Source organism: Saprolegnia parasitica, assembly GCF_000151545.1.
Source record: "Saprolegnia parasitica CBS 223.65 unplaced genomic scaffold supercont2.163, whole genome shotgun sequence".
Taxonomy (NCBI): domain Eukaryota; phylum Oomycota; class Saprolegniomycetes; order Saprolegniales; family Saprolegniaceae; genus Saprolegnia; species Saprolegnia parasitica.
This window is the reverse complement of record NW_012156557.1, coordinates 1-23,219: the sequence shown is the minus strand read 5'-3', so window position 1 is coordinate 23,219 and position 23,219 is coordinate 1. Positions and strand designations below refer to the sequence as shown.

Genomic DNA, 23,219 nt, shown 5'->3' with positions numbered 1-23,219 from the left:
GACCAGTCCTCGGCGGCCATCATCCTCCTGCGTCGTACACGTACTAGCGTCATCCTTGGGTTCCTAATCCAAAATGCTTTATGCTCTTATTTACTAGAGCTTATCTCCCTTAGCCTTCGTAGAGGAGCCATCGCACGTGGTGATTGTCCCGCGTTATCGTGCGGGCGAGCGACTGCACGACGCTCTCGAGCGCGTCGATGACGTTGTCCATGCTGGCCGCGAAGGACGCCATGAGCTCTTGCTGCAGATCCACACAGAGCATGTCGCGTACGGGCAAGCGCACGCAGCGAAACATCTTCCAGTGGCAGCGGTCGCGACGTAAATACTCGAGCGCTTCGTATTTCGTCTCGGTGTACGGCCTGTCGCCGTGGTCGGCCTCGATCGTCTGCTCGACAAAGACGATGCGGTCGTGAAGGGCGGAGCACTTACGCGCAAACCGCCGCCGGAACGTCTCGGACGCGACGCAGTGCACGTGCTCGCCAATGTGGCTCGACGCATCCACAATCTCGAGAATCTGAGGTAATGAGATGCTACGTGCGGTATCTCACCAGGATAGTACTACCTCGATCGAGCGGTTCTCGACGTGGAGTGGCTGCTTGGGCGTGTAAATGCAGCTCATGGCGTCGCCGACGTCGGCAAAGCCCGCGTGCACAACGAGGCAGGTCGAGATTTCGAGCACGATATCGCCTGTCGCGGTATCGACTCGCGACACGATCTGCTTCCACGAGTCCTGCTGGCAGTCGAGACCGTGCTTGCGGAAGATCGACGGCAGCAGCGCCTTCTGGGCGTCGAGGCGCTCGTGCAGCGTCGAGTTCGACCAGTTGCGCGGGAGCGGGCCGCGCGTGACGTGGGCCAGCACCAGGTCGTCGTCCATACGACAGGACATCGTCGCCGGCTCGACGACCGCGCGCAGCCGCGAGAGGACGTCGGCGTGGTGCTGCAGTACCTTCTTGAGCTGCGCGTTCTCAAAGACGGCGGCTTGGCGCTCAAGAGCCTGGCGGCGCGCAAAGCCTTCCCAGACCGACTTGCTCGACCGGAGCTTGCGCGCGTACTCAAGCGTCTCGAGCTCCATCGTGAGCGCATACTGCTGGCGGCGCAGCGCGTCCATCTCGGCCTCGTAGCGGACCTTGGCGAGGCGGTGGCGGCCCTTGCGCTCGACGGAGCTCTGCGACGGCGTCAGCGGGTTCAAGAGCGCTATCAATCAATGATCCAATTCAATACTGTCCAATCCATCGCGCGACAGACGGCGATGTCCACGCGCAGAGATCCGGTGCTCCGTGGGTGGGACAAGCCCGAGAGTATCTCGTACGACGCTACATCGCCAAGACTGAATGACTCAGGACGCCGCCGGCGTAGTCACGTCGCGCTGGATCTCAAGCTAGATCTCAATAATAACGCAATGATACGGTGTCATTCTGATTAGTGCGTCGGCGACAACCTCGTTTGGTTGAGCTGGATGAGCTCGCCCGCCGGCTCGACGAGGTCCGAGTGCGGCGCGAGCCCTGCGACGCCCGGGAGCACGTCGCGCATGCGCCGCATGAGGATCTCAATGTTGTCCGAGTAGCAGTGCAAGAGCAGCTCGACGAGTGCGCCAATTGGCACGGGCACCTGCGCCGTCAGCGACGCCGGAATGTGCACGCGGCGCACCATCTTCCAGCGCGACTGCGTGCCATTGAGCGGCTCGGCGCTCGCATAAATGTGCTCGCGGGACCGCAGCGCGTGGTGCGGGTACGGCACGGCGTCGTCGTCCATGACGGACACGAGTGCGAACTTGGCGTGGTCGGCGGCGACCCGCGCGCACCGGCAGGCAAAGTGGGCGACGACTTGCGGGAGGTTGGTGATGTTAAAGATCCGCTGGACGTAGACCGAGTGCGGGTCAAAGCGCTCGAGAAACTAAACAGAAATGGATACGATGCGGAATACGATGTTGAAAGTACCTTGACACTGCCGTTGCGGACGCTCAGATCTTCGTTTGGGATGTAGATGATGGTCATGGCGTCGGCCAAGACGCGCGCGGGGACGTGCACGACCAAGCTGAAGCTCACGTCCAGCACGACCTCGTGGGTCGCCTCGTCCATGCGCACGACGACCTGCTTCCACGTGTCGAGCGTGTTGACGAGGCCAAACTTGCGGTACGTCTCGTCGAGCCGGGCCAGCTCGTAGGTCATGACGCGCTCAAACTCGGCCGCGCGCTGCGCTGGGTCCTTTGGGAAGCGCACGATCGACGCGTCGTTCATCGGCAGCGTTGGCCACGTCTAAAGACGAGGCGTGTGAGACGAACATGCAGACCAGCTCGTAGGTCATGACGCGCTCAAACTCGGCCGCGCGCAGCGCTGGGTCCTTTGGGAAGCGAACTATTGACGCGTCGTTCATCGGCAGCGTTGGCCACGTCTAGAGACCAGGCGTGTGAGACGAACCTGCAGAGCGATGGGCAATTACGAGAAGCTGCGGGCGCTGCGAAAGGACGGCTTCGAGGCCCTTGATGATCGAGAGCTGCTGCGTGAGCACGCCTTTGAGCTTGGCGTTTTCGAGCTGCGCTTCTTGGCGCTCGAGCGCTTGGCGCCGCGCAAAGCCTTCCCAGACCGACGCTGTTGTCTCGGTCTTGCGCTTCTTGGAGCGCTCGAGGCCGTCGAGCTGGTCCTGGAGCTCCTTGCTCTTCTCCTGGAGGTACGAGACCTCTTCCATGTAGCGCGCCTTGGCGCGGTCGTGGCGCCGCTTGCGGTCGCTCGGCTCCTTGGCCGCGTCGGAGCTCGTGCTGCCATTGTCGGCCTCCGTCGGATTGAGGAGCGACCTCAATGAGGACATGATCGCCGATGGGTTACTGTCGGATCATCATCCCAATTTCGAGCCATGCGGTCCGAAACCGTCCCAAACTAGGCCATCTGGATCAGGATAGTTCTGGATCTCTGACCGGTCCGCACATACTACGCCCGTACTTGCTAGCATACGTAGCTAAGGAGGAAGAGCCCATGAGCTAGCTAGCTACAGCGAATTGCTCTTGCTCTCGCTGCGAGCCTTTCTACCTGTGTACTTCGTTCGCCGGATGTAATATTAGCAATATTACCAAGGAGCGAGCACTGAAACTGGCTTTGCGTTGCACCGACCAGAATCCGGACGACCGAGTCAACTCAAGATGGGCATCCAGCGCAATGGTAGGGTGCATGCAAGAGAGTCGTGGCGACGACCAAGCCGTCGTGTTGTTACTCAGTCGACGCATCGAGTCGGCGTTGAACTGCTTCAGGCAGGACGAGTTCGGCATGTGATTGGTTAAAATGGCCAGATAATTCGACAAAGACGCGCGTTTGATTGGCCGTGTTGTCGACCGCAATACGTACCGACCGATTGACTACGAGGAAGAAAGGAAGGAAGCTCGATGGCGCTGCTAATGACAGGGGGCGAGACCCGCGCCATGAACGGGCTCTTCGATGGCATGTACACGTCGTACGTCGTCCTCATCGTCGTGCTCTACGTCGTCGTCAAGTTTGCCCTCCACGAGATCCAGTACGCGACTGCTGCATCGGCCATCGATGGTCACCACTGCGTAGCCCACCGCGCACCGAGAAGGAAGCCAGCACGAAGCGGTCGCGCGAGATCGACAGCACGGTGGTCTACCCCTACGGCGTGGCGGAGATGCAGGTGCGCTTGCCGTCGCCGCCGACACGGCCTTCAAGGCGCACTGCGTAGGGCAAGCGACCGTACATGGAAGACCGCTACGTGGCTGTGGGCACGCTCAACGGTACGCCATGCACCAAACTGTGTAGCTCGACTCCATGTAGGCGACGCGACGGCTTCGTTCTATGGCGTCTTTGACGGCCATGGCGGCGATGGCGCCTCCGAGTACTGCGCCGAGATGATGTGCAACAACGTGATCCAAGACCCGATGTACGCCAAGTACCCGAAGGAGGCACTGACCAAGGGCTTTCTGCGCACGGACGAAGACGTACGATGCTTGCATGGAGGGCTCGTGGACGGACCCTTTGCATGTAGTACACGCAAGTCGCCAACCGCCGCAACCGCGACGACGGCACGACCGCTGTCACGGTGCTCGCGCAGCGCGACACGATCTACGTGGCCAACGGTGCACCCTCCATGACTTCGCATCTCGGAGCTGACGGATCGTCCAGTCGGCGACTCGCGGGCCGTTCTCATCAAGAAGGACGGCGACGCCATCGCCCTCTCCAACGACCACAAGGTGCGGATACCTCTCAGATCGTAGTCGTCTTATTGGCCGCCGGTAGCCCAACCGCCCGGACGAGCGCGAGCGCGTCACCAACATGGGCGGCCACGTCATTTTCTGGGGCGTCTGGCGCGTTGAAGGCATCTTGGCCGTCTCTCGGTGCCTCTCCCTGTCGATTGCAACTCATTGCTTATGCTCGGACCAGAGCGATCGGCGACCGCATGCTCAAGCCGTATGTGATCGCCGAGCCCGAGATCACGGAGCACGAGCGCTGCGACGATGACGCGTACCTCGTCCTCGCCTCGGACGGCGTGTGGTAGGCGACGCAACGATCAACTTCTTGATGCATACGATTGCATTAGGGACGTGCTCTCGAACGCCGAGGTGGCGCGCATGGTGCTGCAAGCCGACTCGATCCACGTACGTGTTTGGCCGCCTCCGAAAGCAGTCGTGTACCTTTGTAAACATCGGTAGCTGGCCGCCAAGACCATCATGGAGTGCGCGTATCAGCGCGGAAGTCTTGACAACATTTGCGCGATGGTTCTCGACCTGCAACCGAGCGGAAGCCCGGCGCCGAAGCGCCCAAAAGCGTCGTTGGGCGGACTCACGGAAGTGTCGCAAGCCGACGCCGACGAGGATGTCGCGTCGACGGATGCCGACGGCATGGTCACGGCGCCGCTCGACTAGATGATCGCACCCCACGCTAGGTTCATATAGGATCGTATATTGAAGAAGAATCAAAGGGTACGCAGGACCGCGAAATAGTACTTATTCGTCGTCGTGCTGCGGCGTGAAGAGCAGCTGGTGCCGGAACCGGTCGGGCACGACGCTGCCCTGCGTAAACACAGCCTCGGTCATGAAGCGCTGCGACTTGAGTCCGTCCTTCTCCTTGGTCCACTTGGTGCGAATCAATTCCAACTCTTCGGGCGCCGGGCAGTGGCCCTTGAGCTCCCGCGGCGCGGCAAACTCGGTCGGCGTCGCGCTGTTGGCGTGCGTGGACCGCTGCAGCGAGATCCACGTCGACGGCGACGCGTCACGGTCCGCGCCCACAATGTTGCCATAGTCGTAGCGCGGGTTCATACTCGGCTGGAGGCCGGCGCCAAAGGCCGGTCGCGGCGCGCCGTGGTTCATCTGGTCTTGGGTCGACGTGACGTACATGGCCGACGAGAGGCCCTTCGCCTGCCGGGGCACGCCCGGCCGGTGCGACTCCTCGACAAAGTTGCCCACGAGCGTACCGCACTCGTACGACCGCTTCCCGCCCCGGAGGATGTTGGAGCCGCCGCCACTGTGCCGGTTGATGCTCATTGCGAGTGGTTTTGTGTGCTATTTTCAGCGCCGAGTTGATTCGCGTCAACCGGCAGCCTTCTCCAGCAGATGCGGTAGCGACGCAGGGCCTTCTTGGTGCATGGTCCTCCTCCATAGTTCTCCTCCTCCGCCTGCTACTACTACGTGGCAAAGCGACGTGGCAAGCTAGCAAAGGCGGTGTCGTCGAGCGTACTTGATCGAATGGTTTAATTTTAAACATTTTGTTTACTCACATAAAGGTATTCTTTTTCAATAGAATTCGCATCGACATTTAAGTGAAGGGTCCAAGTGCCTTGTTTTTGTAGTCGGATACTTTAGTGAAGAGTCTTCATTAAAGTACTGCGGGGTTGCCGCCACGTAGCGCACTTTGCACTTATCGACTTGAAGCCTAAGAACCATGTTGAACGTGTCGCTGCCGCAAGCCATCTTCCTCCCGCCGCTGCTCATCGTCCTCGCGTCCATCTCGCTCGTGACCTTCCAGAACCTCTTCTCGACGCTCACGGCCTGTACGCTGCTGCTGCTGCGACGGCGACGCTGACGCTGCCTCGTAGATGCGACCAAGTACTCGTCCAACGACATCATCAAGACCATCAAGCCCGGTGCGCAGGAGCCTACGTGCAGCAATCAGTGTCTTATGAGGCGCATTAGGTCTCGTCCAGGTCAAGAACTTTCTCGAGCACGTTCTCGGGAAGGCGTCGGCCTTCAAGTTCAACCTCCAGCACGTGCTGCTCATGGTCATTGTGTTTGTGCTCATCGCCATCTTCAACGAGCTTGCGCAAGCGAATGCACTCAAGGAGAAGGAGCTCAAGCTTCTGCGCGCGGCCAACAAGAAGACCGCGGACGACGAGGCCAAGAAGACCAAGTAATGCAAAGCGCCGTCTTTCTGCACCTCGTATTCTGGCACCTCGTGGTGGTATACGACTTGGGTTGCAGCGCTTCAAAAAGAGCTCGTTGGCGCGCGACCGCTGCAGCTTCCCGGACGTCGTCATGGGAATCGTCTTGAGCAGCATGGCGTTGGTGCAAGGCAGGCCGTGGGCCATCTCGACGCATGGCGCAATGGACGCATAGGCGATCGTTGCGTAGCCATGCCATGTACGTTCTCCTTGAGCTCGGTCGCGACAACGATTGCCGCGTGCATTGCAAACACCGGGTCGCAACCAGAGCGCAGAAGGGGCGATGATCTGGGGACAGATGAAGCGACGGTCCAGCACGAGGATGTCCTAGCCTTCGGCTCGTCGTCGCACTGCCAGTAGCACTCGGTGATGCTGTCGCCCGCGAGCCAGGACATCTTCGCCGAGCGGCCATCGGGTCTCGGGGTCCAGCACAATGTGGAACCCAAACGCGTGTAGCCCGGGGTACCCGCACGATGTGAGGGCCACGGCGCCCTTTGTGCCCCGGGGCCCAATTTTTCTTGCATTCGAGCGCGTGGCGATCGAGGTGGAGCGTGTGCGGCGGCCGGCGCTCAGCGACCCGTAGGCACTTTCAGTTTCAGGACGTGATTGAAACTACAAGAAAGGGCATAAAGTACAGAGGAACTGCCACAAACTTGGCCGCAAACTGCTCGAGGTACTCGGCACCCCAGGACGCGTGGCGGAGATGCGCGACGTTGAGGCGCGAAGCAGCCGCATGTGTCGTCTTCTTGGCGGCGAGAACGTAGGCAAAGTGACCATCGCGGCCTTGTCGTCGCTGCACACCTGCGTCCACAGCGACGGGTTGCGCAGAAAACGGAGCGGCAACATCTGCACCGAGAAGCTGCCCGTTGGAATGGGCACGAGGTTGAAGCCGACGAGTCCGTTGTCAGGACACCATCGTGTCCGTCGTCTCCAGAGCGTAATCTGCGCGACCACATTGCACCACGATCACCAACGACAACTGGAGAAAAACACTGTCGGACCCCGCATCGCCCCCTTGGTGTCGGTGACGAGCCATTGCATGTGCGACGCTGAGCCGCTGCAGCGATTGAGGGTCGTCTGCCGCTAGTAAGCTTTGTTGTGGAGGACAACGCTTTCGCCGACGTCGCGGATCTGATGGCGGAACCGCTCGTCCCTTTTTGTAGTACCTCAACTCTGGCCTGAGGACGGCCACAGCCGACAAGGGCCCTGTTCGCAAGAGCAAACCCAAGCCGCTCTCGATCGACAACGCGTTTTGCCTTGCGGCCACCCACGCGACAAAGCCGACGCCGCTGGGTGACGACGAGGACGACCTGCAGCAAGAAGGCAGCGGTCCCGACGACCTCTAGGACGCGACCGACTTGCATATTTGCGAAGACGTCTCGGTCACCGAAAAGATGCCCGAGACAACCAATGGAACGATGACGACGGTGCCGATCATCACGACGGCGCCTGCCAAACTGACAGCAACCTCAGCCATCGCCACAGACAGCAGCGCCAAGCACGTTGTTGTTCTCGGCGCCTTTGTCTTGGCGTATACTAGTATTTGAGAACACAATGCATACGGTATGTTGTCACTGGTTCATTGCTGCATTGCGGTATTGATACTAAGCAAGACAAGACTCGAGAGGCCCGGTGACTAAAAGTCGAGACTGTCGACCAGCGACGCGCGGCCAGCGTCGTACACCGGGGCACGCTTGCCTTCCACGCAGAGCTCAAACGACTTGACCTGCATGGGCTGGAGCGTCACAGTCGTCGGCGACGGCCCCTTGACTGCGTTGGCCGAGAGCGTGAGCTCCTTCACCACGACATGCTCTGCGCCAGGCACAAGCTGGAGCAGATCCACGGACGCCGGTTTGGACCACTCCTGTCAAAGGACTCAGTTTCGATCGAAAGGAGCGGGAGCTGTGGACGTACCGAGTGCTCGTGAATGGCAAAGAGGTGGCTCAGACGCACGAGGCGGCAGTGCGGGTGTGCCCAGTGGAGCGCCGTGAGACCAATGTTGGCCGGCCACTTGAGGTCGCCAAGCGGCTTCATCTCGACAAAGCCACCCGAGCCGGCGCGGAGGGCCACGAGCGGCGGGACAAACTGCGCATACGTCGTCGTGCGCAGACGTTCGATCGCTGCTTCATGCGGTCCAACGCTCAGATAAAACTGACCGCGGACCGTGAGGCCTTGGATGCGCGGCTGGTTGTTGGTCAGTTGAATCTACATCATCTTTGGTTGTAGAGCAGAAACGATACTAGTCTTGTACCGTTTCGGTCTCGTTGAGCGCCTCGTCGACACCGCGGTGGTCGTCACCAAGCAGGCGGCGGTGCACCATCACATCCAGTTGACCTAGATCGCAACGTGTGTGAGCGATTTGTCGTCGCTGGAACGAGATTTCTACCATCTTTGAGGCTCGCGCAGCCCTGGGCGCGGTCTGTGAGGACGTTGAGCTGGACTTTGTCGTCGCGGAGGTAGGCGCCGGTCGTGATGGGCACGTAGTTGGCAGCCACATGCTCCTCGTCGTTGTGCAGCGTGAGGTTCCACGTTTCGCGAAAGTCGCGGACGCGCTCCACGTACTCGAGCCCGTTCGAGTCCGTGTACCAGCGTTTCTAGACGGCAGGTTGTTTGATAGTACTATCAAGATGCGCGTCCTTACGTTCGAGGCCACGTTCGAGTCGAAGCGCAGAATCACTTCCTTGCCTTGGTGGTCGTCGATCGGGATCGGACCCACCTGAGAAGACACCGTGAGCCTCTTTGACAGCAGCAATCGAAGGGCGCTACCGTCCACTCGACCACGAGCGACGTGTCCCACGGTCGGAGCTGGTAGCTGAGGACGCCCATGTTGCCAAAGCGGAACCAGCACGACTGGAGCAGCGGCACGACGTCACAGCCATGGCTCGACACGGAAGGAAAGTCATGGAGCGTGCTCGTGTTGGGGCGGAAGATGTACGCGCCCGAGTTGACGTCGTCACCGTTCGAGTACGACTGGTAGTAGCCAAACTTGGTCGCCATCGAGACCTGCGTCTGGGTCGCCTTGTCCAAAAGACTCGCCAGACTGCCCTTGGTCACATCCAACGTGGCCTTGATGTGGTCGTTCTCGAGCGTCGAGACGTCGGCCGCCGTCGACGTCGTTGCCGCCTTGGTCTTGGTCACGCGGAAGCGCTGAAGGCTCAGCGCCGGCACGTCGGCCTGCAAGAGCAGCGTGTGCGGCGCGGCCTCGGCGTCCACATGCACGGGCACGTACGGCACGACCGTCGACGGAACTTGCGCGTTCGTCGATGCAAGCGCGACGTCTGCGCTCGGCGTATCAATCGGCAGCGAGACACCGAACGTGTGCGCGAACGGCAGCGGGTTGTACACGACGACCTCGAAGGTCTCGGCCGCCGACGTCGTAGGTTCGCAGAGGCTCACGTTGGCCAAAAGACAGGTTGCAAAAGGCGATTTCGAAGCGCCGAGGAGATGATTCAGCTGCGTCTCGGCGGATGCGAGGCCTTCCGAGAGCCGCTGGGCGTAGTCGTTCGAGACGTGCTGCTTCTCCGTGCCCGTGATACCATCGTGGTGCTGCGTGACGCCAACGCTCGCCGTCAAATGCATGAGCTACCGTAATGCATGAGAGTAGACGGCGGAGATGATGCAGTACCTTGGACGACGTCGCCGAGTGCACTTCAAGCTGGCGCATGGTCTGGAGGATGCCGTTGGCAACGCGCGCATAGCGCTTGAGGCCCGGGCGACTCGTAAAGTAGCCCGTCCTACCAAATGCGTAGTTGAGCCAGAGGGGATAAACACGAGTGGTACCAGTAGGCGAACGCGCGGTCGGCGTACGGGAAGAAGTCGTCCGTCTTGGTCGACCACTGCAGCGACTTGTCAGCGAGCTTGAGGTCCGTGTAGTGGCCGAGGGTCGAGTAGAAGACGTTCACGCGGCCTTCCTGGTTGGCGTAGTGGATGAGCTTGTCCATGTTTTTGAACCACTTGAGGCCGTTCTGGTACGTGAAATCCGTGCCCATCGGCCAAAAGATATGGTTGCCTACTCTCCACGTTGAGCGCACATCGTTACCAAGGTATCGACGCATCCATACCTTTGGTGTGCTTGGCACGCTCGAGGCTCTGCTCAACAAACATCTTGACCTCGTTGCACACGTTGAAGTCGTGGAGGTACGGGTCGTCCTTGATGGGCGCGTTTTCCTCAAACTGGAATTCGCGGGGCGCGCCGTAGCCGTCCTGGATCATGCCCGTAAAGATCTTTCGCCGCGCGACGGCGACGGCTGCCACATGAACTCTACGCCGTCGTTGAGTAATCATCCTCGCCTTAGGCATCTATACCGAGGTCCTTGTTGGCCTTGCGCTTCTCGTAGTCTTGGTAGTCAATGCGCGCAAAGTAGAGCGCGTCAAAGTTGACGCCGGCTGAGAGGAGCGAGCCTTGCGTCGACGAGTGCCCGAACGGATCGATCTGCCACCCAATGCGCGGCTTGACGCTAGTTGCAGGACCTTGACATCCAGATGCAAACACGACAGGAAGCGTACCCAAACTCGTGGAGCAAGAAGGCGTGGCCGAGCGCCGTCTGGTCGACCATGACCGAGTAGTGGCAGGTCGCTTCGTCGTGCATGACCCAGCCGCCGTTGACCGACAAGTCGAAGCGACCTTCTTTCACGAGCTTCTTGACGATCGTCTTCATCTCGTGCGTCTGCTCGCGCCACCTGCGCCCGCGTTAGACCATTCTCGCGCGCGATGTAGCGGACGTACCAGCGCTGGAAGAACGACTGCTCGACGTACATGAAGCGCCGGGTCGGGTTCTTGAGCAGCTCGGTGATGACCGACTCGAGGATGTAGTCGACCTCCTCCGTGTAGTACTCGTCGACGGTGCGGAGCCAGCCCGGGTCGTCGTGCGTGTGGGGCACGAGGTGCACGTTGAGCTTCGCGCCCGAGAGGTCCGCGCTCGTGTTGTAGTGGCCGCCCACCGGGCCCGTCGGCTGCCAGGCGCCGCAGGACGGCAGCTGCTTGGCGGTCGCCAGCGCCAGCGTCGTCGCGAGGAGGCGGAGTCCCATCTTCGTCCGACTTCGCCAAATGCAATCTGAAGATCGTGTGCCTCTATAAGATGATGTCTTCTGCGGCCGCCTTCTCTTTCCATACAAAGACCAAGTGACGACCTGCGAGAAATTGATGCGGATCCCAAGCGCAGTTGAAGTATGCGCTTTTAGAGGTTTCGATCTTTTGGACCGTATCCGGATGGATGTATCTAGGTTCCTCGAGCACATCACCCCAGAAAGGATTCCACGAGCCTACTGGACGAGGCAGAGCTCTCCAGAGCATATTACTTCGTCCTAGTCGACAAGACTGGAGTCTGCACGCTGCAGCCTGAACTAGAAGCGCGGAAAGGTCGTGGTTCACTGTATAGTTGGCAATTTGCTTTTTACGTTGAAAGAGCAATGCTATCTATCTTTGGTCGACCATTGCGCGCGTTGTAGGACTGCAGCGGCAACGTAGCATGGTCTGCTCTGCTTCCCAAAGTGTCTTCTATCACTGTGCCAACTATGAGCGATTCCATTTCAAACATGATCCCGGCGGTCAAGCGGCGCCGGCGCCCGGGCGGTGGTCTAGAAATGGCACCAAGTTCTTATTTCTGGCGTTGACCACAAATAATAACTTGAATTGCGCCCTGTTTCCGCTGTACGCCTCGGAGAGCGACGCGACCTCGCATTCGGTGCTTCCCATAGCGTCCTCTACTACGGAGCCACGTCTCGGCGATTTCGTTTTCCAACGCAATGTGGTCCGCCGCGCGACCGCGTGGCGTCGTGGATGGTGCGGGCCAAGAGAAAAGTGCTGAGACTGAAAATAAGTGTTCCGTACACTTGGTGTTGAGTGGTGCTTCTCCGCACAACCTAGCCTGTAAGAGCCACAAGACTGTAGAATGGAAACCATTCGAGAATTGTGTTTGCTGATTACAAGGCGTCGGGTCGTACCAAGCAAAGCACCGAATTTCAACCGCCAGTGTACGAAGCACGCCGGAAATGTTTCTTCAACACTTGCCAAGTCTAACAGCAACGTTTGACAATGTCAAAACGGTCTTTGGTTGTTTAAACCAAAGACGTCCTGGGTATCCCCGGGAGGATGCCAGCAATAGTCACACATTGGATCTTGTCCTGATATCGCTACGATCTGAATCCGAAATCAGGTCGTTTCGTGTTCCTCACGTGCGTTGCACGGTCAGCACATTGCGGCCAATGGACCGTCGACGGTCGGGCAAGCTTGTATGCTTTCTGGAAGGTCCTCCACAACGCCTATGAGTGGCACCCGCCTCGAACTCGGTGCCGATGCGACCGCCACTGTGACGTTGTGGACCAAGAGGGGACATCTTCGTGGGTACATTCCGATTCAAATATATGACACGATGCTCGTCATGCGGTACATAAGCTCTTGCAACCTGCATGCCGTCGGCTGGCGAGCGCCGCGCGTGTTTTGAATTCCACCAATGCATGGCGTTGCTTGCATTTGCATGACCGCGGCAATCAACGCCTGCATCAACTAAACAAAGCGAAGGAGCGCTCGTTTAAGTTTGACAGCGTCGCGGCCGCCTCCTCTTCCGTGCTTGTGGTGGGATGATCATGAACAACAGCTCAAAACGAAAGCCAAGATGACGAGACAGCGTGGTAGGTGGGACATATTCGTCGCTTTCTCAAGGCGCAGCGTGGCCTGATGCTGCTAGAGCGCAGCATTACCGAGCCCCTCGGCGACGGCCAAGACGTCGATTGCGGCGCCAGGTGGTCGTCACGAGGAGCTCGTCCGTGCACACAACGAGGTGCTTGGCCTCGCGCAATCTGCGGCTGTTGAAGCGTCGCAAGTCTTTCATGGGGCACTTGGCTTCTTGGGCCATGCGTTGGGCCATGCGTTGGGACCATCTTTCGTTCGAGGTACGACGAGCGGGCGACGCGAGAGCTGTGTAAGGTGCAGAAAGAGCAAAACAATCCCGGTCTCGTGCCTCTCGGACAAATGACGAGCCGGCGTCACAGACGACCGCTTCGTTGTCCTCGGTCGTGTTCTAGGTTGACCAATGCATTAGCGGCAGGGGCAGCAATCGCCAAGAGACGCGGCTACGCCGTTCCGTATCGAGCTCGCGCACGTTCTTTTGCATGCTCGGAGTACGGTAATGGTATTGGAGGGGCCCACGAGCAGCGGCAGGGGCGACACTTCGTTTGTTTTTGACACCTTGTCACTTTTTAAGACGCACGTGGTGCAGAGGAGTGTGGTACCTCACATCAGACGCGAACGAGCAATGATGCCAGCTACGTGGGTTTGACCCAGCACTGGAGCGACAACTCCTTGTGGCTTTATTGTGCCAGTTTACGCCGACGCTAGGTTCTATCACCGGCGCTCAATGGCTGCGGTGTGGCTCGCAACACCGTGCTGGTGCCACCGATATGGCTTAGTGCCGCAGCAGTCGTCGACGACAGGCCCAAGCGTGCTGCGTACAGCCGCAGCAATCCTCGTGGTCGACAAGCGTTTACTCGGTGAATTAGCGTTCCGTGTTGCACGAATGAGTGGCGCACGAAGGATCTGGTCCCATGGATTGATTCATCGCCCCTAGCAGTGTACGTCATCGGTCTACTCCACTATGGACGATCCCAAGAATCCAAAAGGCTGCCATAGCACTTACATGACTCGAAACGATGCATCGATCTTGTCAAGGACGAGTGGCCTTCTTTCATTATTGCACTGCTCGATTGTCAACCGTCCAAAAGGATTCGGCACGAGCACGTCACGAGCCGCGTTTGAATGGCTGCTGATCGTGGCTCTACGTTAAGTACCCCCGTTTGCAGCTCCTACTCCAGTCTTGCGGTGGTTGTCATTGCTAATATGCGCTGGCTGCCAGCACACATGGCTAAGTCCAGCCACACGTGGCCAGGTCCAACAAATATTAACTAATACGGCGCCCAGGAGCCCTCTCACGCAGGCGGTTTTGGACGTCTCGGTACTTGGCCTACAGAGCACACACTGGATCAATGCGACGGCGTCTCGCCCGCTGCGATCGCCGCGAAATCCCTTGAGGGTCGACCGCGGGCTTCGGATCCGGAAGGGTCGTGCCCACTTCAACTTGACCATCAACAGGATTATCCGGTTGTCTTTTTTTTAATTGCACATAGAGAGTGCAAGGTGTCGTCGCATTTTATATTCAAAGATCGGCGCTGGATACGCGTATCCGGCGCAGCTATCACATCGCAACCTGGTCGGTCGAGCGCAGCCCCATGATGCACCAACCAGGTCCGGCGGCGACGAAGATGATCGGGACATGGACTGACGGTGGGCTGGTAGACGCCGAGATCGAGCTCGCGCTGCGCCACGACACGTCCGAGAAGGACCGCCTCCTCGCCTCGCCGCCGCCGATCGCGCTCCATCGCGAGCCCGTCGAGTACGTGGCGATCGTCCCGTACGGCGCATCGACCTGGCGCCTCGCGCTCTACGCGCTGCTGTGCGTGGCGTCCGGCGGCGTTCTCTGCATCGTCGTCTCGTGGTGGCCGCACCTCTTCACGGTCGTCGCCCGCGCGCACGGCGTGAGCATGGCCGACGCCGACTACGTCCTCGTGACCGGCGCCAACGGCGAGGTCGAAGAGGCCATCGTGCACCACGAGGACCCGCGCTTCCGCTGGTTTGAGTTCAAGAAGCAGCGCTACCTCTACGCGTCGGCCAAGCACAAGTTTGAGCGCGGTACGTGTTTCTACTGTCTTTGGATCTTCTTGCGACGAGCGACGTTCTAGTGGCATCTGTCCTGCACGAGCGCTGCGGCGCTGCGCTCCAGCGCCTCGAGACGGGCTTGACGACGGCGCTGGCGGACGAACGGACGCGGCTGTACGGCGCCAACACGATCGAGATTCCGTCGGCGCCGCTGCACCGGTAGGGTCTCTTTGGAAGATGATAGGTCCACGAAGATATATGCCTCTAGCGTGCTCTTTGAGAAGCTCGTGCATCCGTTCTACCTCTTCCAGATCATCAGCGTCGTCTTGTGGCTGCAAGAAGAGTACTACACGTACTCGATGGCGATCCTCGGCATGTCCCTCTCGTCGATCCTCTACGAAGTGTACACGCAAGTCATGAACGCCAAGCAGATGCAGGCGCTCGTGCACTGCGACGCAACCGTCATGGTCGTTCGCGATAGCTCTCTGCGGGAGCTTATGGCAGCCGACCTCGTCGTCGGCGGTGCGCTTCGCACCCTATTGTACGTCGTCGTTGATGGTGCATGTTAGACATTGTTGACATCTCGGCCGGCGCTGTCGCTGCCGACATGGTGCTCTTGGTGGGCGACTGCACGACAGACGAGTCGTCGCTCACGGGCGAAGGTACCTCGATTGTCTCTGTGCGTAATCCAAGCGCACTACTCTGCAGCGATCCCAGTCACCAAGCAGCGGCTCGGCGACCATCGCGTGCACGTGGACGACACGACCCTCTCGAAGAGCGTCGTTCTGTTCGCAGGCTCGACCGTCCTGCGCACCATGGGTAGTCGCATCGAGCTGGAGCGTCGTTTATTGACTTACGTTGCCTAGGTCGCTGCAAGGGCGTCGTGCTCAAGACCGGCTTTAGCACGAGCAAGGGCGAGCTCTTTCGGTCGATTCTCTTTCCCAACGACATCCCGTTCCGCATCGTGAGCGACAGCTACCGCTACCTCCTCGCGCTGGGTGCGATTGCCCTACTGACCACGGTTCAGCGCATCTATGACGCGTACGCCGTCACCAATCTTTCTCGTTCCGGTCTCAAAACAACTAGGATCGCGGCCAACTCGTCGCTCTACGACCTCCTCATTTCGGTGTTTGATTTGATTTCGACGGCGATTCCTGCCGCGCTGCCCATGATCCTGACGGTTGGCATCGGCTTTTCGCTCACGCGACTCCAAGCAGCCAACATCTTTTGCATTGACGCCCAGCGCATCAACGTCGGCGGCCACCTCGACTGCTTTTGCTTTGACAAGGTCGGTTTTGTATCGAGGTGTCGAGTTGAAATACAGATACATACATATATGTCTAGACGGGGACGCTGACGACCGAGACACTCGACTTTCTCGGCGTCGATACCTGTGACGGCAGCGGCATCACAGAGCCGAGCGCGCACTTCTTGATGGGCCTCGCCGCGTGCCACGGCCTCACCGAGACGTATGGAGCGATTTCGGGCTACCCGCTCGAGATGAGTATGTTTGCGTCGACAAGTTGCAGCCTCCAGATGACGCGCCACGGCCTCCTCGTGCTCCGTGACGGCAGCGAGTGGCTGCGGTACCGCGACCGCTTTAGCTTTGACGCTACTGTCCAGCGCTCGAGCGTCGTTGTTCAAGCCGAGGACGCGTCGTTGCTGGCGTTTGTGAAAGGGTCCCCCGAGGCCCTCCACGAGGTACATTTTCCCGTGTTTGGATGAAGTCGATATGTAAAATGGCGTAGATTTGCGTCCCGGCGTCGCTGCCGAGTGATTTCGACGCGATTGTGCACCAATATGTCTGCCAAGGCTACTACGTCCTCGCGCTCGGCCACAAGGTCTTCGAGTCGGCCTTCCCGAGACCCTCAAGCGCGACGACGTCGAGTCCGATGTGCTCTTTCTCGGCTTTCTTCTCTTTGTCGTACGTCCTCTTCTCTCCGATCCGAGGCGCCACATGTGTCTTTCAGAACCCGATCAAGCCCGAGTCTGAATGGGTCATCGAGACGCTCCAAGCCGCGGCGATTGACGTGCACATCATCACGGGCGACAATGCGCTCACGGCCGTGCACGGTCTCTGAAACTATCACTCTTTCAAGTGCTGCATCCCATCATCTACACTCTAGTCGCGCGCGAGGTCGGGCTCCAGCTGCGACCGCACATTGTGCTCGTCGACCTAGTCCACGACAGCCTCCAGTACAAGATGCACTACGGCTGCGACAAGGACGCCTCGATTTCAATCGATATGTTTGAGGAGCCGCAGCAGCTCGGCGTCTGGCACCGGCTCCGCGATGCGATTGTGTTTGACGCGCTCCTCGAGCAGTACGATGTCGCAGTACGCTTTCAAATGAGGTAGAGAGGGATTCAGGCGTCTATTGGATAGATGACGGGTGCAGCACTCGAGTTGGTGGCCCAAGACACCACCTTTGAGAGCTTGCTGCCGCGCTTGATTGGCGACACCAAGATCTTTGCCCGCGTCAAGCCGCAGACCAAGACGTGGATCGTTCAGCAGCTCATGGCGCAAGGGTGCGTCGCATCCGGATACATTGATACGATTGCCGTGTCTTGATGTAGAAAATACGTGGGGATGACGGGCGACGGCACGAACGACTGTGGCGCGCTCAAGGCCGCGCACGTTGGCTTGGCGCTCTCGGACGCCGAGGCCTCGATTGGTGCGCTATACGTTATATCTCGAATGTCCTTAGTATCAATGTATCTAGTGGCGCCGTTCACAAGCCGCAACAAGGACATTCGGGACGTCGTTGCCTTGATCCAAGAAGGCCGCTGTGCGCTCACCACGTCCCTCCTCGCGTTCAAGTACATGGTCATGTACCCCGTGATCGAGACGACGCTCATCACGGTCATCAACCACGTTCAAGCCACGTTCTCCAACAACCAAGTAGTCTTCTTCGCTGCTTGCATTTGTCATCTTATGGCTAGTACCTCTTCGACGACCTTGTTGTCGTGCTCGGACTCTCGGTGCTCATGCTGCGCACGGGTCCGTCTGCGCTTTTGACGCGGGAGCGTCCGCCCGACTCCCTCTTTGTACGACTCTCAAACCCTCCAAAGAAGAAGATGGTTGACAGTAGTGCATCGTAGGCGCCGGCGGTCCTGGGCTCGATCGCGGGCCAGACAGCACTGTTTGGTCTATTTTTCGCGCTGCCGCTCTGGCTCGCGCACTCGCAAGACTGGTTCTGCGCGCTGCCAGACGTCGCGTCGGGCCGAAAGCCGTGCTTTGCGTACCAGCCAGACGAGTCGGGCGACATGACGGTGCACGCGCACGAGGTGTCGATCGTCTGGACCACGGGTGCAGCTCCCGAGTCCCAACCGCAGACTTAAAGGTGTGTCGTCGTAGGTCATCTTCAGTACCTCCTCCTGGCCATCGCCTTCAACTTGAAGGACCCTTTCCGCAAAAGCGTCTGGACCAACGCATCGTTCGTGCTCTACACCCTCGGGATGACTGTGCTCCTCTCGTACATTCTGCTTTCGCCAGGTAGCTCCTCCGAGCCCGAATGGATACGGAGATGAAGCGTAGAAAGCGATCTCAATATGGCGTGGCTCGACCTCACGACACCGCTACCCCCAACGTTCTGCCGCCAAGTCTTTGGCATCTTTGTCATTAACGCCATCACTGCCGTGGCGTGCGAAGCAGGCGTGCGCAAGTGGACGGCCCAATAGACACGACTTCTGTTTGCTTGCATCATATTCATATATATCACATGGAGTCCATTAACGCCGGAGGAGCGTCGCGAGACGGCGCTGCTCGGCGGCCTCGCGTTCGGTGCGCTCGCGTCGGAGCTGCTCGAAGCGGCTGGAGGACGATGACTTGGCCTTCTTGGCTTTCTTCTTCGTCTTCTTGAGCTCGGTGCGCGTCGTGACGACCGTGTCGCCGGCAAAGTCGAGCGCGTCGGCTTCCCGCGTATCGTCGGTGGCCGCCATGAACGTCTTGGGCCGGCCCACGATTGCAGCCATGGGATCGGCGAACGCTGCGCGCGGCGCCTCGGCGGCGTCGTCGTCGCCTTGGCTCTGCTGGAGATACCAAGGCTGCGAGGGCGGCTTGTGCCGGCCTACATGGCGGTGGGCCGGGTTCAGCGCGCCGCCGAGCGCGATGCCTTCGTCTGGGTACTTCTTGTTGCTGGCGACTGGCGGCGGCGGCGCGATTTCGTCAGGCGCGAAGAGGTCGATGGCCGGCGGCGTCGGCTTGGTCTTCTTGAGCGCCTCGACGCGGCCGTCGAGGTCGCGCTTGCGCTTCTCGCGGAAGGCAGTGCGCTCGGCCTCTTCATGCAGCCGCTCGTCGCGCCGGACCTTCTCGATGTTCTCGCGCGTCCACACATGCCACTTCTTGTGCTTGAGGATCCGGAGCCCGCCGCCGCCCATGCTGTTTCAAGAAATCTGTGGAATCGGTTGTGCCAGAAAAGGGTGCGTAGGACGAAAAGGGGTTTTTTGGCGCACGTGACGTGGCACTCGGTGGGAGAAAGGATGGAAAGGCTTGGGCTCTTATGGCCTTGGTTGCGCGGGAAAGCACAACTTACCACGTAAACACATCGCGTTGTTATACTATCCAGGTTCTTCTCTTGGCCCATGCCGTCCACGACATGACAACGGCCTTGATGGCGATGGGCCGCGGCAACATCAACTTGCCGTCAAGCGGGGTAAGTACGTCGCAACGACGCTCAGTACGGGGCTTGTCGTCGCACTTGTCGACATGCATGCGGAGCTGCGCATAGCTACGACGTGCTCTCACTGCAGCTTCAGTACGTCTCGTCCAGCAATGACATTCACAAGGTGTATGAACATCACACAAAGCCACCGGCACAATCGACAGAGGGCTTCGTGTGATATTCATAACCTTGTGGTCGGAGTTATTTCGGTGGTAAGATACATGCAGGGCTCGGCGACAGATAACAGCGCACCAAAGCACTCGCAATTTCTCGGAATTGGGGACACCAAAAAGTTGCGTGTTATTAGCCACATTAGCTGGAAATCTGTGCGTGGGTGACGAAATGACGATGATGCTGCGGCCTCCGAGCTGGAGCTTTTGACCATAGTGAGTGGTGCGACGGCTCGAAGATTAAAAGTATCATTGGGCCGCGCGGTCAACCAGAGCACTCAAAATGAAAGCGCCAAGACTAAGCACATTGTTAGAGGGGGCTGTGGAGAGCACGAAATGCGAGGTCGCGTCGACGTCCGAGGCGTACATGAGAAGTGAGACGCGATCCAAGATCCAAACTAAGATCCTAGTGCCATCTTGGAGGCACCACGCGAGGACGCCGACGCAAGGGTACTCTTGGCCGACGCGCCTTGTCGACAACATGAAGTTGCTCAAAGCTGGCACAGTGATAGAAGAGGCTTTGGAGAGTTGAGCAGAGTATGCTACATCACTGTTGTAGTCGTGCAACGCGCGTAATGCTTGACCACAGATACAAAGCGCTCTTTAAACGTTAAGAAACGAATGACCGCGTGTGTATACACTGTGTACACTAGTGGCAACCCCTTTCACTGGATCAAAATTGCGATTCATAGCAGCATTCTCGCAATTCCCCCGTCCAGAGCCATCGCATCCTGTCGAACGATTGGAATGAGAGGCTTTGAGCTCACAATGAGAGGCGTCTGTACTCGCGGTGATGCATTATCACAACGTATGCGACGGCTTTTAAATTTATGTGGCATCGTGCCAGAGGTCGCAAAATGTGGAAAACACTCGATTGCACTATGCCGTGGCACTCGGAGAATGTACCATTTCCGCGCAAACGTTCAGTCGTGTAAAACCAAGTGTAAAAACGAGCATGACAAAGGCGAAACGCAGTTCTTTTACAAGAGAAGCTGTTCATTCTGCAATTTGCGCGACAGTGCCTCGGTCGCACGGCACCGCGTCGCAAGCGGGCGTCCTGTCCACAGTGGACGGTGAAGCTCGTGTGGCCGAGTTCATTTCGTCCAGCATCCATGCAATGCCGGACATTGGCTCACCAGCTAAGCGCTTGCAAAGATCGCTACGCCCTCATGAAGTATGCGATCGCTTTTCGTCGAGCACCGATGCCACACCAAGCACGATTGATGGTGTCAGTAACGTTATGAGCCGCGTCGCAGCCATTACGCGCCGGCGCAACCTTCTCGGCGCAGGTGTACAAGCGCAAAAGAGGCTCGCGCAGATGGCGCTTCAGAATCGGGTCGTGGCTGTTGGCGTCGATGCAGCGCTGGTCGCAGCCATCGGCGCCGTAGTGGTAGAAAGGCCATTGCCTCCACGTTACCGTGCAGTGAGTTCTGTAGTCGATTCGCCGAGACGAACGCGGATAGCGACAGCGTCGAGCCAATGTGCGATGGCCTCGGCCCTTGTCACACTAGTTGCATCGTGCCGAAGTATCCGGACAATATCCGGACACGAAAATCAAGTGCAATTCCCAAACAGGTGACCCGACGACGTGCCGCGACGACGTGGGCGCTGCAGTACAAGCGCACCGTGTCGCGTTCGGAGCGCGCGTCATCTTGAAGCATTGAGCCTGGTGGATCCAACCTCGAACACCTCACGCATAGCGTCTCGCTGCTTGCACACGATGGCCAGCGCCATGCACCGAGCCGTTGGCGGCGCAGCGACAACATACCGCCCGCCGCAAACCTCTAGCTCGACGTCGCCGACGACTGGAGCTTCCAGCCCTTGGCGGTTAAAGTGGCCGCGCGCGCCCATGGTTCACGGCGTGCGGACCTCGTTCATCAAAGCGTTGACCCAGCGCTCGTTCACGGTTGGCCCAAGGTAATACACATCTTTGACGCCACTTGCGTCTCACAGATTGACAAGCTTCATGAATCGAGCGAGGTTGCTGGTACTTTTTGTGGATCGCCTCCACCACGTCGTGCTTGACCCCAGGAAGACGCATGCGCGCGCTCGTTCCGGACCAGCTCTGAATAGCATTCGTGACTCTTTGGAGCAGACACCTCGATGCTGACGACGTGGTCGGCTAACCAATCGACAGAGGACGCTGACGAGATCCTCTACAATGAGCCGTCGCTCGCAGGTTTCTCCCTCCACCGCAACCTGCGCGCGATCGTGCCTGCGCGTCTTTCGCCCGAGACGCACGAGACCGAGCTTCTTGCGCACTTCCCGCGCCTTTTCGTGCTCTTGCACCGCCCGCTGGTCGTGCACGGCGCGCGCAAGGACGCCGTTGCAACCTCCAGGCCCGGTTCGTCTCGGGAGACGACCTTGCACCGCCGGCCGAGAACGACGACAAAGACCACGACGACGAGGAGAATGGTGAGATGGTGTCGGCGGGGCGTGAACACGTCGACGACTTTTTACGCGGAGCCGGGTCTCACAGGCGTGACCTTCGAGGCCAAGATCTGCGCTGCATCGCGAGCGCGCAGCGTGCTCTTTCGACGCTCCTCGAGATTGCTGGCAACGGTATCAACGAAGCGCTCGTTTGGAGCAACGTTATCCAGTCGCGCGCCCCCACGACGCTCGAGGTGCCGGCAACTATCAACGTCGCAAGTGACGACGTGGGTATTTATCGCATGCCAGACGGCACGCTGTACACCAAAATCAAGACAATGGCCGCGAAGAGGCGCAAGTTCGCGAGGAGCTCGCGTCGACGCTGCTTCAGGCGACTGAAGGAAGACGACGATGACTTGGCTGTCTTCGTCTTCTTGAGCTCCGTGTGCGCCGTGTTACCGGCGACGTCGAGGACGTCGGCTTCCCGCGTATCGTTGGCGGTGGCCATGAGCGCCTTGGGTCGGCTCACGATTGCAGCCATGGGATCGGCGAACGCTGCACGTGGCGCCTCGGTGGCGTCGTTGTCGTCTTGGCTCTGCTGGAGATACTAAGGCTGCGAGGGCGGCTTGTGCCGGCCTACATGGCGGTGGGCCGGGTTCAGCGCGCCGCCAAGGGCGATGCCTTCGTCTGGGTACTTCTTGTTGCTGGCGACTGGCGGCGGCGGCGCGATTTCGTCGGGCGCAAAGAGGTCGATGGCTGGCGGCGTCGACTTGGTCTTCTTGAGCGCCTCGACGCGGCCGTCGAGGTCGCGCTTGCGCTTCTCGCGGAAGGCAGTGCGCTCTGCCTCTTTGTGCAGCCGCTCGTCGCACCGGACCGTATCGATGTTCGCGCGCGTCGACACCACTTTTTGTGCTTGCGGATCCAGCTCGTTTGGAACTCAATCTAGAATGGATGTTTTTATAGGCTTAATTATGGATTCTTCTAGCCAATCAA

General features: G+C 59.1%; 11 protein-coding genes across 11 annotated transcripts; 5 read left to right on the top strand and 6 right to left on the bottom strand.

The window, feature by feature from the left end:
* Positions 1-59: 59 nt before the first annotated feature.
* On the bottom strand, positions 60-1,200 carry SPRG_15422 (hypothetical protein). The gene is made up of 2 exons (XM_012354468.1): positions 563-1,200; positions 60-514 (listed from the first exon to the last, which is right to left on the bottom strand). The coding sequence occupies exons 1-2, from the start codon at positions 1,106-1,108 to the stop codon at positions 110-112; spliced, it is 951 nt and encodes a 316-aa protein (XP_012209858.1). The 5' UTR covers positions 1,109-1,200; the 3' UTR covers positions 60-109.
* A 219-nt stretch (positions 1,201-1,419) lies between these two features.
* On the bottom strand, positions 1,420-2,832 carry SPRG_15421 (hypothetical protein; the record flags this gene model as incomplete). Its single annotated transcript, XM_012354467.1, has 4 exons — positions 2,440-2,832; positions 2,290-2,391; positions 1,938-2,255; positions 1,420-1,893 (listed from the first exon to the last, which is right to left on the bottom strand). Exons 1-4 carry the CDS (start codon positions 2,803-2,805, stop codon positions 1,420-1,422), a joined length of 1,260 nt encoding a protein of 419 aa, XP_012209857.1. The 5' UTR covers positions 2,806-2,832.
* Positions 2,833-3,330: 498 nt separating this feature from the next.
* On the top strand, positions 3,331-4,936 carry SPRG_15420 (hypothetical protein). The gene is made up of 10 exons (XM_012354466.1): positions 3,331-3,501; positions 3,546-3,636; positions 3,685-3,736; positions 3,777-3,940; positions 3,988-4,078; positions 4,125-4,192; positions 4,239-4,336; positions 4,383-4,493; positions 4,540-4,597; positions 4,652-4,936. Exons 1-10 carry the CDS (start codon positions 3,374-3,376, stop codon positions 4,862-4,864), a joined length of 1,074 nt encoding a protein of 357 aa, XP_012209856.1. The 5' UTR covers positions 3,331-3,373; the 3' UTR covers positions 4,865-4,936.
* SPRG_15419 (hypothetical protein) lies at positions 4,870-5,517 on the bottom strand. The gene has a single exon (XM_012354465.1). It carries the CDS (start codon positions 5,480-5,482, stop codon positions 4,946-4,948), a length of 537 nt encoding a protein of 178 aa, XP_012209855.1. The 5' UTR covers positions 5,483-5,517; the 3' UTR covers positions 4,870-4,945.
* A 311-nt stretch (positions 5,518-5,828) lies between these two features.
* Positions 5,829-6,376, top strand: SPRG_15418 (hypothetical protein). Its single transcript, XM_012354464.1, has 3 exons — positions 5,829-5,988; positions 6,034-6,081; positions 6,131-6,376. The coding sequence occupies exons 1-3, from the start codon at positions 5,880-5,882 to the stop codon at positions 6,346-6,348; spliced, it is 375 nt and encodes a 124-aa protein (XP_012209854.1). The 5' UTR covers positions 5,829-5,879; the 3' UTR covers positions 6,349-6,376.
* A 702-nt stretch (positions 6,377-7,078) lies between these two features.
* SPRG_15417 (hypothetical protein) lies at positions 7,079-7,721 on the top strand (the record flags this gene model as incomplete). Its single annotated transcript, XM_012354463.1, has 2 exons — positions 7,079-7,257; positions 7,559-7,721. 2 exons carry the CDS (start codon positions 7,079-7,081, stop codon positions 7,719-7,721), a joined length of 342 nt encoding a protein of 113 aa, XP_012209853.1.
* A 290-nt stretch (positions 7,722-8,011) lies between these two features.
* Positions 8,012-11,403, bottom strand: SPRG_15416 (hypothetical protein; the record flags this gene model as incomplete). Its single annotated transcript, XM_012354462.1, has 12 exons — positions 8,012-8,239; positions 8,290-8,580; positions 8,627-8,709; positions 8,762-8,969; positions 9,017-9,091; positions 9,142-9,957; positions 10,001-10,109; positions 10,156-10,384; positions 10,437-10,622; positions 10,681-10,832; positions 10,882-11,055; positions 11,102-11,403. The coding sequence occupies 12 exons, from the start codon at positions 11,401-11,403 to the stop codon at positions 8,012-8,014; spliced, it is 2,853 nt and encodes a 950-aa protein (XP_012209852.1).
* A 1,667-nt stretch (positions 11,404-13,070) lies between these two features.
* On the bottom strand, positions 13,071-13,487 carry SPRG_15415 (hypothetical protein; the record flags this gene model as incomplete). Its single annotated transcript, XM_012354461.1, has 2 exons — positions 13,071-13,394; positions 13,443-13,487. 2 exons carry the CDS (start codon positions 13,485-13,487, stop codon positions 13,071-13,073), a joined length of 369 nt encoding a protein of 122 aa, XP_012209851.1.
* Positions 13,488-14,631: 1,144 nt separating this feature from the next.
* SPRG_15414 (hypothetical protein) lies at positions 14,632-18,764 on the top strand (the record flags this gene model as incomplete). The annotated part of the gene is made up of 19 exons (XM_012354460.1): positions 14,632-15,058; positions 15,109-15,244; positions 15,294-15,547; positions 15,595-15,687; positions 15,734-15,844; positions 15,892-16,066; positions 16,112-16,313; positions 16,370-16,726; positions 16,774-16,866; positions 16,890-16,949; positions 16,996-17,098; positions 17,152-17,360; positions 17,409-17,551; positions 17,600-17,697; positions 17,746-17,924; positions 17,966-18,070; positions 18,125-18,332; positions 18,381-18,518; positions 18,561-18,764. The coding sequence occupies 19 exons, from the start codon at positions 14,632-14,634 to the stop codon at positions 18,701-18,703; spliced, it is 3,234 nt and encodes a 1,077-aa protein (XP_012209850.1). The 3' UTR covers positions 18,704-18,764.
* Positions 18,750-19,422, bottom strand: SPRG_15413 (hypothetical protein). Its single transcript, XM_012354459.1, has one exon. The coding sequence runs from the start codon at positions 19,400-19,402 to the stop codon at positions 18,755-18,757; it is 648 nt and encodes a 215-aa protein (XP_012209849.1). The 5' UTR covers positions 19,403-19,422; the 3' UTR covers positions 18,750-18,754.
* Positions 19,423-21,959: 2,537 nt separating this feature from the next.
* SPRG_15412 (hypothetical protein) lies at positions 21,960-22,181 on the top strand (the record flags this gene model as incomplete). Its single annotated transcript, XM_012354458.1, has 1 exon — positions 21,960-22,181. A coding segment is annotated over one exon (222 nt), but the record flags the coding sequence as incomplete, so codon positions are not given.
* Between the last annotated feature and the right edge of the window lie 1,038 nt (positions 22,182-23,219).